Here is a 15,973-nt window from a genome sequence, read left to right as displayed (position 1 = left end):
TCATCCTGACTCAAATATGGATGCAGATGTTTTTGTTTCATCCTGACACAAATATGAATGCAGATGTTTTTGTTTCATCCTGACACAAATATGAATGCAGATGTTTTTTTCCACCCTGACTCAAATATGGATGCAGATGTTTTTTTCATCCTGACTCAAATATGGATGCAGATGTTTTTGTTTCATCCTGACACAAATATGGATGCAGATGTTTTTGTTTCATCCTGACACAAATATGGATGCAGATGTTTTTTTCATCCTGACTCAAATATGGATGCAGATGTTTTTTTCCACCCTGACTCAAATATGGATGCAGATGTTTTTTTCATCCTGACTCAAATATGGATGCAGATGTTTTTGTTTCATCCTGACTCAAATATGGATGCAGATGTTTTTGTTTCATCCTGACACAAATATGGATGCAGATGTTTTTGTTTCATCCTGACACAAATATGGATGCAGATGTTTTTTTCATCCTGACTCAAATATGGATGCAGATGTTTTTTTCCACCCTGACTCAAATATGGATGCAGATGTTTTTTTCATCCTGACTCAAATATGGATGCAGATGTTTTTTTCATCCTGACTCAAATATGGATGCAGATGTTTTTGTTTCATCCTGACACAAATATGGATGCAGATGTTTTTGTTTCATCCTGACACAAATATGGATGCAGATGTTTTTGTTTCATCCTGACACAAATATGGATGCAGATGTTTTTGTTTCATCCTGACACAAATATGAATGCAGATGTTTTTTCCACCCTGACTCAAATATGGATGCAGATGTTTTTTTCATCCTGACTCAATTATGGATGCAGATGTTTTTTTCATCCTGACTCAAATATGGATGCAGATGTTTTTGTTTCATCCTGACACAAATATGGATGCAGATGTTTTTTTCATCCTGACTCAAATATGGATGCAGATGTTTTTTTCATCCTGACTCAAATATGGATGCAGATGTTTTTTTTCATCCTGACTCAAATATGGATGCAGATGGTTTTTTTCATCCTGACTCAAATATGGATGCAGATGTTTTTTTTCATCCTGACTCAAATATGGATGCAGATGTTTTTGTTTCATCCTGACTCAAATATGGATGCAGACGGGGGTTTTTTCATCCTGACTCAAATATGGATGCAGATGTTTTTTTTTCATCCTGACTCAAATATGGATGCAGACGGTTTTTTTTTCATCCTGACTCAAATATGGATGCAGATGTTTTTTTTTCATCCTGACTCAAATATGGATGCAGATGTTTTTTTCATCCTGACTCAAATATGGATGCAGATGTTTTTGTTTCATCCTGACACAAATATGAATGCAGATGTTTTTGTTTCATCCTGACACAAATATGAATGCAGATGTTTTTTTCCACCCTGACTCAAATATGGATGCAGATGTTTTTTTCATCCTGACTCAAATATGGATGCAGATGTTTTTGTTTCATCCTGACACAAATATGGATGCAGATGTTTTTGTTTCATCCTGACTCAAATATGGATGCGGATGTTTTTGTTTCATCCTGACACAAATATGGATGGCGATGTTTTTGTTTCATCCTGACACAAATATGGATGCAGATGTTTTTTTCATCCTGACTCAAATATGGATGCAGATGTTTTTTTCCACCCTGACTCAAATATGGATGCAGATGTTTTTTTCATCCTGACTCAAATATGGATGCAGATGTTTTTTTCATCCTGACTCAAATATGGATGCAGATGTTTTTGTTTCATCCTGACACAAATATGAATGCAGATGTTTTTGTTTCATCCTGACACAAATATGGATGCAGATGTTTTTGTTTCATCCTGACTCAAATATGGATGCAGATGTTTTTTTCCACCCTGACTCAAATATGGATGCAGATGTTTTTTTCATCCTGACTCAAATATGGATGCAGATGTTTTTTTCATCCTGACTCAAATATGGATGCAGATGTTTTTGTTTCATCCTGACACAAATATGGATGCAGATGTTTTTGTTTCATCCTGACACAAATATGGATGCAGATGTTTTTGTTTCATCCTGACACAAATATGGATGCAGATGTTTTTGTTTCATCCTGACACAAATATGAATGCAGATGTTTTTTCCACCCTGACTCAAATATGGATGCAGATGTTTTTTTCATCCTGACTCAATTATGGATGCAGATGTTTTTTTCATCCTGACTCAAATATGGATGCAGATGTTTTTGTTTCATCCTGACACAAATATGGATGCAGATGTTTTTTTCATCCTGACTCAAATATGGATGCAGATGTTTTTTTCATCCTGACTCAAATATGGATGCAGATGTTTTTTTTCATCCTGACTCAAATATGGATGCAGATGGTTTTTTTCATCCTGACTCAAATATGGATGCAGATGTTTTTTTTCATCCTGACTCAAATATGGATGCAGATGTTTTTGTTTCATCCTGACTCAAATATGGATGCAGACGGGGGTTTTTTCATCCTGACTCAAATATGGATGCAGATGTTTTTTTTCATCCTGACTCAAATATGGATGCAGACGGTTTTTTTTTCATCCTGACTCAAATATGGATGCAGATGTTTTTTTTTCATCCTGACTCAAATATGGATGCAGATGTTTTTTTCATCCTGACTCAAATATGGATGCAGATGTTTTTGTTTCATCCTGACACAAATATGAATGCAGATGTTTTTGTTTCATCCTGACACAAATATGAATGCAGATGTTTTTTTCCACCCTGACTCAAATATGGATGCAGATGTTTTTTTCATCCTGACTCAAATATGGATGCAGATGTTTTTGTTTCATCCTGACACAAATATGGATGCAGATGTTTTTGTTTCATCCTGACTCAAATATGGATGCAGATGTTTTTGTTTCATCCTGACACAAATATGGATGGCGATGTTTTTGTTTCATCCTGACACAAATATGGATGCAGATGTTTTTTTCATCCTGACTCAAATATGGATGCAGATGTTTTTTTCCACCCTGACTCAAATATGGATGCAGATGTTTTTTTCATCCTGACTCAAATATGGATGCAGATGTTTTTTTCATCCTGACTCAAATATGGATGCAGATGTTTTTGTTTCATCCTGACACAAATATGAATGCAGATGTTTTTGTTTCATCCTGACACAAATATGGATGCAGATGTTTTTGTTTCATCCTGACTCAAATATGGATGCAGATGTTTTTGTTTCATCCTGACACAAATATGGATGCAGATGTTTTTTTCATCCTGACACAAATATGAATGCAGATGTTTTTTTCCACCCTGACTCAAATATGGATGCAGATGTTTTTTTCATCCTGACTCAATTATGGATGCAGATGTTTTTTTTCATCCTGACTCAAATATGGATGCAGATGTTTTTGTTTCATCCTGACACAAATATGGATGCAGATGTTTTTTTCATCCTGACACAAATATGAATGCAGATGTTTTTTTCCACCCTGACTCAAATATGGATGCAGATGTTTTTTTTCATCCTGACTCAAATATGGATGCAGATGTTTTTTTCATCCTGACTCAAATATGGATGCAGATGTTTTTGTTTCATCCTGACTCAAATATGGATGCAGACGGGGGTTTTTTCATCCTGACTCAAATATGGATGGAGATGTTTTTATATTCCGACACAAATATGGATGCAGATGGGTTTTTTTTTCATCCTGACTCAAATATGGATGCAGATGTTTTTGTTTCATCCTGACACAAATATGGATGCAGATGTTTTTTTTCATCCTGACTCAAATATGGATGCAGACGGTTTTTTTTTCATCCTGACTCAAATATGGATGCAGATGTTTTTTTCATCCTGACTCAAATATGGATGCAGATGTTTTTGTTTCATCCTGACACAAATATGAATGCAGATGGGTTTTTTTCATCCTGACTCAAATATGGATGCAGATTTTTTTTGTTTCATCCTGACACAAATATGGATGCAGATGTTTTTGTTTCATCCTGACTCAAATATGGATGCCGATGTTTTTGTTTCATCCTGACACAAATATGGATGCAGATGTTTTTGTTTCATCCTGACACAAATACGGATGCAGATGTTTTTGTTTCATCCTGACACAAATATGGATGGAGATGTTTTTATATTCCGACACAAATATGGATGCAGATGGGTTTTTTTTTTCATCCTGACTCAAATGTGGATGCAGATGTTTTTTTTCACCCTGACTCAAATATGGATGCAGATGTTTTTGTTTCATCCTGACACAAATATGGATGCAGATGTTTTTTTTCATCCTGACTCAAATATGGATGCAGACGTTTTTTTTTCATCCTGACTCAAATATGGATGCAGATGTTTTTTTCATCCTGACACAAATATGAATGCAGATGTTTTTGTTTCATCCTGACACAAATATGAATGCAGATGTTTTTTTCCACCCTGACTCAAATATGGATGCAGATGTTTTTTTCATCCTGACTCAAATATGGATGCAGATGTTTTTGTTTCATCCTGACACAAATATGGATGCAGATGTTTTTGTTTCATCCTGACACAAATATGGATGCAGATGTTTTTTTCATCCTGACTCAAATATGGATGCAGATGTTTTTTTCCACCCTGACTCAAATATGGATGCAGATGTTTTTTTCATCCTGACTCAAATATGGATGCAGATGTTTTTTTCATCCTGACTCAAATATGGATGCAGATGTTTTTGTTTCATCCTGACACAAATATGGATGCAGATGTTTTTGTTTCATCCTGACACAAATATGGATGCAGATGTTTTTGTTTCATCCTGACACAAATATGGATGCAGATGTTTTTTTCATCCTGACACAAATATGGATGCAGATGTTTTTTTCATCCTGACTCAATTATGGATGCAGATGTTTTTTTCATCCTGACTCAAATATGGATGCAGATGTTTTTGTTTCATCCTGACACAAATATGGATGCAGATGTTTTTTTCCACCCTGACTCAAATATGGATGCAGATGTTTTTTTCATCCTGACTCAATTATGGATGCAGATGTTTTTTTCATCCTGACTCAAATATGGATGCAGATGTTTTTGTTTCATCCTGACACAAATATGGATGCAGATGTTTTTTTCATCCTGACTCAAATATGGATGCAGATGTTTTTTTTTCATCCTGACTCAAATATGGATGCAGATGTTTTTTTTCATCCTGACTCAAATATGGATGCAGATGTTTTTTTTCATCCTGACTCAAATATGGATGCAGATGTTTTTTTCATCCTGACTCAAATATGGATGCAGATGTTTTTGTTTCATCCTGACACAAATATGGATGCAGATGTTTTTTTCATCCTGACTCAAATATGGATGCAGATGTTTTTTTTCATCCTGACTCAAATATGGATGCAGATGTTTTTTTTCATCCTGACTCAAATATGGATGCAGATGTTTTTTTTCATCCTGACTCAAATATGGATGCAGATGTTTTTGTTTCATCCTGACTCAAATATGGATGCAGATGTTTTTTTCATCCTGACTCAAATATGGATGCAGATGTTTTTTTTCATCCTGACTCAAATATGGATGCAGATGTTTTTTTTCATCCTGACTCAAATATGGATGCAGATGTTTTTTTTTCATCCTGACTCAAATATGGATGCAGATGTTTTTGTTTCATCCTGACACAAATATGAATGCAGATGTTTTTTTCATCCTGACTCAAATATGGATGCAGAAGTTTTTGTTTCATCCTGACACAAATATGGATGCAGATGTTTTTTTCATCCTGACTCAAATATGGATGCAGATGTTTTTTTCATCCTGACTCAAATATGGATGCAGATGTTTTTGTTTCATCCTGACTCAAATATGGATGCAGATGTTTTTTTTTCATCCTGACTCAAATATGGATGCAGATGTTTTTGTTTCATCCTGACACAAATATGGATGCAGATGTTTTTTTCATCCTGACTCAAATATGGATGCAGATGTTTTGTTTTCATCCTGACTCAAATATGGATGCAGATGTTTTTTTTCATCCTGACTCAAATATGGATGCAGATGTTTTTGTTTCATCCTGACACAAATATGGATGCAGATGTTTTTTTCATCCTGACTCAAATATGGATGCAGATGTTTTTTTCATCCTGACTCAAATATGGATGCAGATGTTTTTGTTTCATCCTGACACAAATATGGATGCAGATGTTTCTGTTTTGTCTAGATGTCGGCCCTGAAAATCAGTCCAAAAGAATAGGCAGTACATATCGGCATCGGCAACAGAAAAACCAATACTGGTGGACCTCTACTACAGATGTTAAACAGTAAATGAGCCACATCTAGTGATTATTTTCTTAAAGTTTCATTAAAATCCTTTCAGCTCAAAACCACATGGACTCTCAAGGCCACAGCATTAAGACCACCTTTCACCTCTCAGTGATGGGTGCCTAAAGAAAGGGAGTCACAAAAGAAAGGAGGAAAGTTAAAAGTCTTTTTTCATACAAATAATTTTAATTTGCTAAGTAACTGAAGGTTTGAATGAATGAATTTGGTATTTGACATAAATATGTTTATGGACCACAAGCATTAACATAATAACAGAATTCAATAAGTTTTCACTGAACATCCGTAGTGAACCCCTGACTGCTCCTCACACGTTGAGGCTGCTGAGGTTCCATTATAAAAACAGCAAATTGAAAGCTGACCCCTTTTTTGAGACCCAGACTTGCAATAAATCAGGAGAATAGCAAAAATTGTGCAATCCTGGCAATGCTCTTACACAAAATGACTTAAATTATACCGACCAATCATAGTGAACGAGTTTGTCTGCAGTGAGGGTAAATGACTTCTGCTTGGGCCTGATGGTGTGTGTTTAGGAGACCACTCTGGCTGGATGGCACCTGGTTGGAGAAACAGGAGGGAGGGTGTGGCCTATCCACAGGCAGACGCCTTCCTCTCTCAGCATCAGACACCTGGAGGTTGTGGATAATCTTGGCTCCGCCTACTACTGGAGTGCACCTGCTTCATACCTGGGAAACAAGGTTGGTTAATCACCGACATGTATGAAAACGAATGACTTGACTTTGCTTGAGCCACATTGACTAAAAGTAATGAAAGTGCTTCATTAGGAGGAAGCTGAGCACATAAACAGCTTATAATTCAGCCCCGGGGTGGGTGCTTGGTGAGAATGGATCCCGATGGGATGTTCGCCTCCCTCCTCGTCCTTCCACTCTGAAATCGCTCTGACTTTTTTTTCTCAGCTCGATTGGGCTCCATCACTCCAGCTGGTAAATAGCTGCAGTCCATGTTTCTGCAGTTGTTGCTCCTCCACAACAACAGAGCGACTGTGATGCTTGTCTGTGTCGTGGCTTAGAGGATCCACCACTGAATTTCATTACTTTCCACCCCGTAGGCCTGGCTTGTCATCTCACCATTGTCTGAGCCTGGATGGCTCCCTCCCTCTAACCGCCCTTCCGTCCCAGTTCCTTTTCATCGCTCCTGCTCCTCCAACTCTCACTCCTTCTCTCCAGGACTCCCATTTTTCACCTCGCTGTTCCTAAATCATCTCCCTCTACTTCCCCCCGGCTCTCTCGTCTCCACTTTTTCTCTGTCTCTCTCACTTGCTTTGTGTCTCTCGGGGTAAACAGTGTTTTGCCTGTTGAACTCGATAATCAACAGCTTTTTTTCTTAGCGCTCACACACACACACACACACACACACACGCACACACACACACCAAGCACGTACGCTCCCACAATAACACTCACGCTGACTCCCAGGTCTACATAAGTCAGATAATGATGTGTTTTGGAGGCATTAGGGACGGCGAAGCAGAACTCTGCCTCCAAACATGGGAAACAAACAAATCACTGCCGTGTGTGTATTTGTATGCATGCGTGTATGTGTGTGTGTAAGTGTGTGACTGCTAGCAGCAGTGTGTGCGTTACTGTATGAAAAAGCAATTGTTTGCGCTATTCTCTGATTCTGTTCCAAAGACGGATGCTCTTTGACTTGATGTGGCTCTTTCACACACAAACAGTGTTTGTCATGTTAGAATGTTTCATTGGGAACGACGGGCTGCGCTCGTAACAACACGCCAGCGGCGGATGCGGAGGAGCTTTAATGTGTGTGTGTGATAATGTTCTGCACCACTTGCGTGACCTCCTGTATCAGTAATGCCACGGATGCTCCTGCTGCAGGGATGGTCATTGGTCCAGAAGCGATTTCTGACCGCGTTCATTGGGTTTTTTATTGCCAGGGACTGCTCACTCATGAGGATGGTCATTATCCTCATGAGAGAGCTGGCTGTTAAAAGAATATTCATTCAGGGTCTCAGGTTTATTTGACAGTAAAGAAGCTTTAAGTGCATTTCAGCTGTAAATTTCCTGTTTGGAGCTTCTTTTGGGTGTTTTTGTGACCAAAAGTCTAAAGTCTTCTCAAAATTGCAGCAGATTTGAAATGACAGGCCCATTTACGGTAACCATGGCACCACGGAGACGTCATTTATTCAGGCTTGGGGTGTTTCCAGATCCAGGGGTTGCTTCCTTTGTTGGCCGGATGTGAATGCTGATTACGTCAAACGCAGCGACGGGTCTGGAGGACCCTTCATAGCTCGCCGTATCCCAAGATGCATTGCAGGCCGAATGGGAGATTTTTGTAACAACAATGGCAGACTAAAATTCCAGCTATAAATCTTTGAATATGTTTAGATTTGGGGCTTTAGACATTCATATAAAATATTTTAAGTAATTTAAAATGAATTATTTTAAATGTTAATTAATTTTAATAGACCTCTCATGATAAGTACAGCTGCTGTAACTCCTCCAGGATTAAAAAAAAACTTTCTTCTCTGTAGCTCCTGTTAAAAGTCTTCATAGTTGCTTGGTGACAGGACCAAGGTAGGGGAGGGAATAAATGTGACGCCTAGACCATCCAAACTCACAGCTGTTTGCTTCCCATCTACCTGATCGACGAAGGTGCTGGCCAACATCAACTAGGTAGAGTTCCACCCTCGATGTAACTCTAGATCCTCAATTCAATTCAATTTTATTTATATAGCGCCAAATCACGACAAGTCGTCTCAAGGCACTTCACATAATAAACATTCCAATTCAGGTCAGTTCATTAAGCCAATCAGAAATAATGTTTCCTATATAAGGAACTCAGCTAACTGCATCAAGTCACTGACTAGTGTCAGTGACTTTACAGCAATCCTCATACTAAGCAAGCATAAAGCGACAGTGGAGAGGAAAACTCCCTTTTACCAGGAAGAAGCCTCCAGAGAATCCTGGCTCAGTATAAGCAGCCATCCTCCATGACTCACTGGGGATCGAGAAGACAGAGCAGGCACAGGCACACACACACACACACACACACACACACACACACACACACACACACACACACACACACACACAAGTAATGTGTCTATAGTTATTGTCACGTTGAGGAGAGGAGGTTGGACCCAGGATGCAGAAGTATCCAGAACGACTCAAAGGCAGGAGAGGTCTTAAGAAAAACAATTCCTTTATTTAAGGTGGATGTGCTGAAAAGTCCAACGCACAAAAAAGACTAGTACTCAAAAGCTTGAAAAAAAAAAACCTCAAAATTAACTAAGCTCACACATGAGCAGGGACTCGAGAGGGGAACAAACAACGCAACACATAAGACAATGAACCAACAAACACCAAGTGACAAGACAGGGCTTAAATAGACTGGGAAGATGAGAGGGAGATGAATTGCAGGTGTGTGGGGAGAGGGACCAGGCGAACACAATTACTAACTCAGGGAGGAGGAAGAAAACACTGGTGGGAAAAAAAACACTAAATAATGAAAGGCTGTAACAAAGGAAAATGACCTAAGAGAAAAACAAAAGACCAGAAGGCATAAACCATAACTAATATTCTAAGGGGAAGCTGACACTAAAGGAAAACACTACAGAAAGAAACTACAGGGGCGTGGCTAAGAGGGGGCCAAGAGAGCACAGGACCTGGGAGAGGGAAGTCTGAGGGGGGAAACCTATGGGCCATTCCCATCTGTACCGGGTCGGCCCGGGCCGGGTAGCGTAGGTTGTTTACATATCTGGGTGGCCTGGTATTTTTCTGGGCCAACACAGGCTCATTCTCAGCCCTCTTCTCGAGGGGGTCTGCTTCAGGCCGACCAAGGCCAACACACCCACTGCTGACAGCAAATGCACACCTTCCATTAGAGCAAGCCTCTTATTGGTGGGTAGAATCAGCCCACATGGGCTTAAGACAAGGATGTGTGGAATCAACCGGGCCAGGCTGGGGCCGACTGGGGCTACCCGGCCCGGGCCGACCCGGTACAGATGGGAATGGCCCACTAGAGGGCAAATGGGGAACACCAGGAGACACATGAGGAAGACACAGACATGACACATGAGGGTGCTAGAAGACACAAAAGGAGCACCTAGAGACGAATGAGGACAAAAGGAGACACATGAGGTGAGACGCAGACACAGACCATGACAGTAATATTGTGATTTCTTAGTAAATATTCTATTTGGTGAGAGATAAACTTTGTTGTGTTTATCCTAGTGGATCTATAATTAAACGGATAAACTAGTAGTAGCACATCCAACGTCAAGGAAAGCAAAAAGTTATTATCAGGAGAGGGAGAATGATTAAGTGGTTAGCAGCAGTGTGCTAGACGATGGCCCCCTCCATGAGGCCACCACAGCTCAGCATAACATCATTGTAGCTTCTTCTGGGGAGAAAAACACTTAGAGAGAAAATAAAGTTAACAGCTGAAATTGCAGAAAATAATACAGTTAAAGAGCAGATTGTAGAAGAAAGTAGTAGAGTGTGGAAAGTGGTCAGTGTATCCTCCAGCAGTCTAAGCCTATAGCAGCATAACTACAGAGATAACTCTGGATAATCTATCCTATTTAGATGGAGGCATGTTGGAGGCAGGGCAAGGGAGAGCCGTCTTTACCGACTGTACACTCCACCTCCCTGTACTCCCCCACTTGTCCAGATTTAGGCTAACATCAGATTTTAACCATAGGCCCTATCAAATAAAAATGTTTTAAGCCTAGTCTTAAAAGTAGACAAGGTGTCTGCCTCACAGACTAAAGCTGGGAGCTGGTTCCACAGGAGAGGAGCCTGAAAACTAAAAGATCTGCCTCCCTTCCTAATTTTAGATATTCTGAAAACCACCAGTAAACCTGCAGTCTGAGAGCGAAGTGCTCGGTTAGGAACGTATGGAACAGTCAGATCACTGATGTATGATGGAGCTTGATTATTAAAAGCTTTATATGTGAGAAGAAGGATCTTAAAATCTATTCTGAATTTAACAGGTAGCCAATGTAGGGAAGCTAAGACAGGAGAGATATGATCTCTCTTTTTAATTCTCATCAGAACTCTAGCTGCAGCATTATGGACAAGCTGAAGACTTTTAACTACATTCCGTGGACTTCCTGAGAGTAATGAATTACAGTAATCCAGTCTTGATGTAATAAATGCATGAACTAGTTTTTCAGCATCACTCCTGGAAAGGATGCTTCTGATCTTAGCAATATTCCGAAGGTGGAAAAAGGAAATCCTGCAAACTTGTTTAACCTGGGATTTGAATGACATGTCCTGGTCAAAGATAACACCAAGGTTCCTTACTTTGTTCTCGGAGATTAATATAATGCCATTCAGGTCAGGTGATTGACTAAGCAATTTCCTTTTCTGGATTTCTGGTCCAAAGATGAGAACTTCCGTCTTGTCTTGATTTAAAAGTAAAAAGTTTAGAGTCATCCAATTTTTTATTCAAGGCAAGCCTGTAATCTACCCAACCGATTAGGTTCATCAGGGTTAATGGATAAATATAACTGAGTATCGTCAGCATAACAGTGGAAGTTTATCCCATGCTGTCTAATGATTTTACCAATTGGGAGCATATATTTAGTAAAAAGAATTGGTCCAAGCACTGAACCCTGTGGTACTCCGCAAGTAACCCTAGAGTATGAAGACGATTTGTCATGTACATTTGCAAAATGAAATCTGTCAGACAGGTAGGATTTAAACCAGCCTAGCGCTGTTCCTTTGATCCCTACAACATGTTCAAGTCTTTCTAAAAGAACATTGTGATCAACTGTGTCAAAGGCAGCACTGAGATCTAACAAGACTAGAACAGACACAAGATTATTATCTGAGGCCATAAGAATTTCATTTGTAACTCTCACTAACGCAGTTTCAGTGCTGTGATACTCTAAAACCAGACTGAAATTCCTCAAACAGTCAAAGCATCATGGCCTTGGAGAAAAAGAAAGAAGAAGAAAGCAGCTTTTGGCAGCACACACGCCAGCGGCGGACTGGTCTTTGGGATCACTGGGACATTTCCTTGAAGAAGAAGAAGAAGAAAATATCATTTCTATAGCCCCTCTCAAGATAAAAATCACGAGGCGCTTGCCCTCTCGGTGATCGCCGTTTGAAAAACTAGTGAACTTGGTCGTCATCACCTACTGGCTGACAAACTTACTTAGTGCACCTTTAAATGAAGTGAAAACTGGAAAAGTTCAAGACTAAATAATCTCTTTATGTTTGGTTTTACAACCTGAATTCACAAGTACTCCTCAGCCAGTGACATATTCACATATTTGATAGCATTCCTATCATTTATATAAGTTGGTAAAGTGTGACGGTATTTAGCTTCTTTTGCTCAAAAGAAATTCAAACAGCAGATTCAAGAGCTTTTAGATTCTCAAGCAGGTAGATAAACTGAAGAAAGGATGTTATTTTTGTTGTTGTTGTCAGCTTCTTGATCCACTAGAAGTTGCTGTGGTTGACTTTCAGGACTCGGTGATTCGTGGGAGTGCAGAACAATAACCAGGGTTTTTCCTGCATTCAAATTTTCATGGCGGCCACCTCCAGCTAATTGTGTGCCGCCCCAGCCAGTTTTCACTCAGCCCCCAACTATATGGATGCTATTTTAACTGCAGTTGCAGCGTTGCGCCACTACAGGGCGCTGTATAAGCAGCTGTGCACTGAAAAGCGCTAAACCACCATCCTGTTTATTCTGCATCCTACAGCGCTAGGGATCACAACCGCTGTAGATACGAGTCACATTACTGCTACAAGTCTGCTCCACAAACAGGAGCAGGATGTACAGCAAGCCGTTGTAGTATATAATTCACAAACGCATCTATCTTTGAACATAATTTAAACTGGATTATTGCCAACCCGTACATAATAGACATGCCACCATTACATTGTTAGCAGCAGAAATTAAATGTAATTACCATTTCCAAAACAAATGCATGTTAATGAAATACATTATATTTTACATCTTATTTTGACTAAGATGAGTGTTATTAATACAAACCTAAAATCTTACTGAAATGTAGGTCAAATATTTACAAATATTTTTAACTATAAATATCAGATGGGAAAAAGGGAACTAAACACCAATCTAATGCATATTATTGAGACTTTCATAATAGGAGTCTGTTATTTCAGCCTGATCATTTTGTTGTTTTATTTCATATTTTTTAGCAGCAAACCAGGTTTGTTTCACTTGAAACGTTGTCAAATGGAATATTCAATTAATCAACAGAAGCTTAGATTAGAACACTTAACGAAAAAATATTTAGCCTTTAAAAAAGTGAGGCAGTTGAATGCACAGAGTACGCATGTGCTGGCGCATGGTCAGGATGGTACCACCTCTGCCTCAGTTTGAGCCAGGAAAAACCCTGATAACTGATTAACTCCAAGAGACCAGAAGCAAGTGGGTGAGCTGTTCTTAGTTGTCTTCGGGGGTGAGACGTCCGCGCCAAGTTACCGTCCCTCTACCCTTCTCTCATCCGCCTATCATGTCATCGTCCTGAGCACAAGCACTCCAAAGTGTTTTTGGTTTTTAAAGTGGCACCCTAACAGCGTGTCTGCAACTTTACAAAGTTAACCACAGAAAGAAAAATCTCTGATTTTATCTGCTTCCAGATGGTAGTTGCGTTCCAGAAGCTGATGCGCTCATCAAAACCTTCACATCTGGATAAATCCTATAATAAAGAAAGAAGCTGCTGTATGTTTAAACATCTGTCGTTGTTGCCAGATGAAACTTGTAGAAGAAGTTTGGTGTGATTAGAAAGTTAAGCTGTAGCATAAATCTGACCTTTTGAAAGTGACGGCACTAGAATGCAGATAGAAAAGCACCTGCAGGTCCTTAAAATACCCAGATTTGGTTATTTAAAGTTTTGGGGAAGAGTTATATTGCATCAGGGTTCTGCTGGGAATCCTGGAGGAGGAGTGAGGTCAACAGTGACTCATTTTCACTCTCTCACTCCGTCAAACCCACTCCTTGGCATAGTGCCTTTCAGCTTCCCTTCTCTTTTCAAAACCGAGCAAAGTTTCTGTTCAATCTAAATTCAATCTAAAAGCCAATTTTCTGTTTATTTCAGTTTAACTTGCAGAAATGATCCCATTTTTCTCATCCCACCTTCCACCCGGGAGAGGAACTGATACGCGTGGTTTCTCTTAACGGATTCGACCTTAATGACGATCAAGTCAGGTTCTGGATTATGTCTTGCAGTGAGGATTATGTCTCCTTCTTCTGGCCTTTAACAGAGTTAATAACCGGCTTATCGAGCTCACGTGGGGATCTGAATAATGTCTGTTGCAGCTGAGTGTTTATTGTTCAGTCGTTTTCACGACCCGTAATTCCCTTCAACCCGTGCATGACTTTTCTGTCCCGCTGTGCCGTTTTGTTTTGTTCTCTTATCTGGATTTTGCATCTTTGCTTTCTCTCCTCTGCCGCCTCTGGACAGCTACGATGCTCAGATTGCCATGACGAAAGCTTTGACATCTGTCCAGGTTGTGGCGGATGGCATCGAGAGAAATGACTTCTCAGAAATGTCAACAGTTTTCAAAGAAAGTAAATAGCAAATTTAAAAAGCTCTAAAAGGCTTGAAGAAAAGCTTTTGCTTTACCGTCTAATTTCCTGCTAGATGCTCAGCGGATACATTCACTGTGAATTATCAGACTTCTTATTTCTACATTTGTGTAAGAAGCGTCAGGGCAAAAACAACATGGTGTCTGTCATTATACAACACTGCCTGACTGGCATTCATGTGATGGTGAATATTGGTGATTGTGACACAGATAGTATCAGGTTCACATGAAAATTTTTATGTTGAGCACATCATCGGACACGCACCAGGTGATTATATATATTATACATATGGTAATTTAGAGAAGTGCATATCATTTCAGTGGAATCTGCAGGTTAGTTGTCGGGTAGATCCAGAAGAAAGTAGAACCGTAATGGATTTATCTATCTAAGCAGAGGTGCTCCCAGAAAATATTCATAGTGGGGCAGGTGAGAACTTTGGGGTGGTTAGGGTTAGGGGGGCTAGAGTCTGGCCTCTAATTGTGCATTACTCTTTCATTCAATGGGCCGATGCTTCCAGGACAATTAACACAACTTGGCAGGGGTGAGGAGTGAGCACCACCTCAACCCTGCCATGTGGACCCAAGGGATAAACCATCAACCCTGCTCAATGGTCAACTTTCCTCGCGGGGTCACACCCATTAGGCCAGTGGGAGGGTTAAAAAACACAAACATTTCAAAAAGACTAAATTCCACTTATTTCAATTATTGTTCCAATTGTATTGTTTTAGAAATTTTAACAGATTTATTGAGAAGGATATTTATGAAAATTTAATTTAAATTATATTTTTGGGCTAAATATTTCCAGGGGTGGCAGTGGCCTCTCCTGGCCACCTGTTGAGGGCGCCACTGGCTTTTGCCGTTTTAGGGTTTCAGCATCATGCTTTTCCTGATAGTTGCTGTTTCATTAACTGTAAGATTAGGTATTTTTTAATTGGCCATTTAAATAATAAAAATGTGTCATGCATTGTTGCTTCATACATCTTATTTTCTACACATTAGGTGTGAATGCAGAAAAGTATGCAGCTGCAGGAATGACTTGAGAATAGCCGGGTAAACTCTTTCTATACAGACAGAATGAAATGTTTTATGTAGTTGCACACGTTGTGTCCTTGGGCAAGACACTTAACCCGTCTTGCCTG

At 39.6% G+C, this 15,973-nt stretch overlaps 1 protein-coding gene across 6 annotated transcripts in view; it reads left to right on the top strand.

Annotated features, from left to right (window-relative positions):
* Window positions 1-15,973, top strand: part of lama2 (laminin, alpha 2) — a 246,629-nt gene that overhangs the window by 104,813 nt on the left and 125,843 nt on the right. For all 6 annotated transcript variants that reach the window (XM_070544166.1, XM_070544163.1, XM_070544160.1 and 3 more), the window contains exon 14: window positions 6,818-6,982. In XM_070544166.1, coding sequence (XP_070400267.1) covers window positions 6,818-6,982 — 165 coding nt within the window. The remainder of the gene's footprint in view (window positions 1-6,817; window positions 6,983-15,973) is intronic.

Source organism: Nothobranchius furzeri, chromosome 2 (genome assembly GCF_043380555.1).
Source record: "Nothobranchius furzeri strain GRZ-AD chromosome 2, NfurGRZ-RIMD1, whole genome shotgun sequence".
NCBI lineage: Eukaryota > Metazoa > Chordata > Actinopteri > Cyprinodontiformes > Nothobranchiidae > Nothobranchius > Nothobranchius furzeri.
The sequence above is the reverse complement of the archived record's forward strand: the minus strand, read 5'-3'. Positions and strand labels throughout refer to the sequence as shown.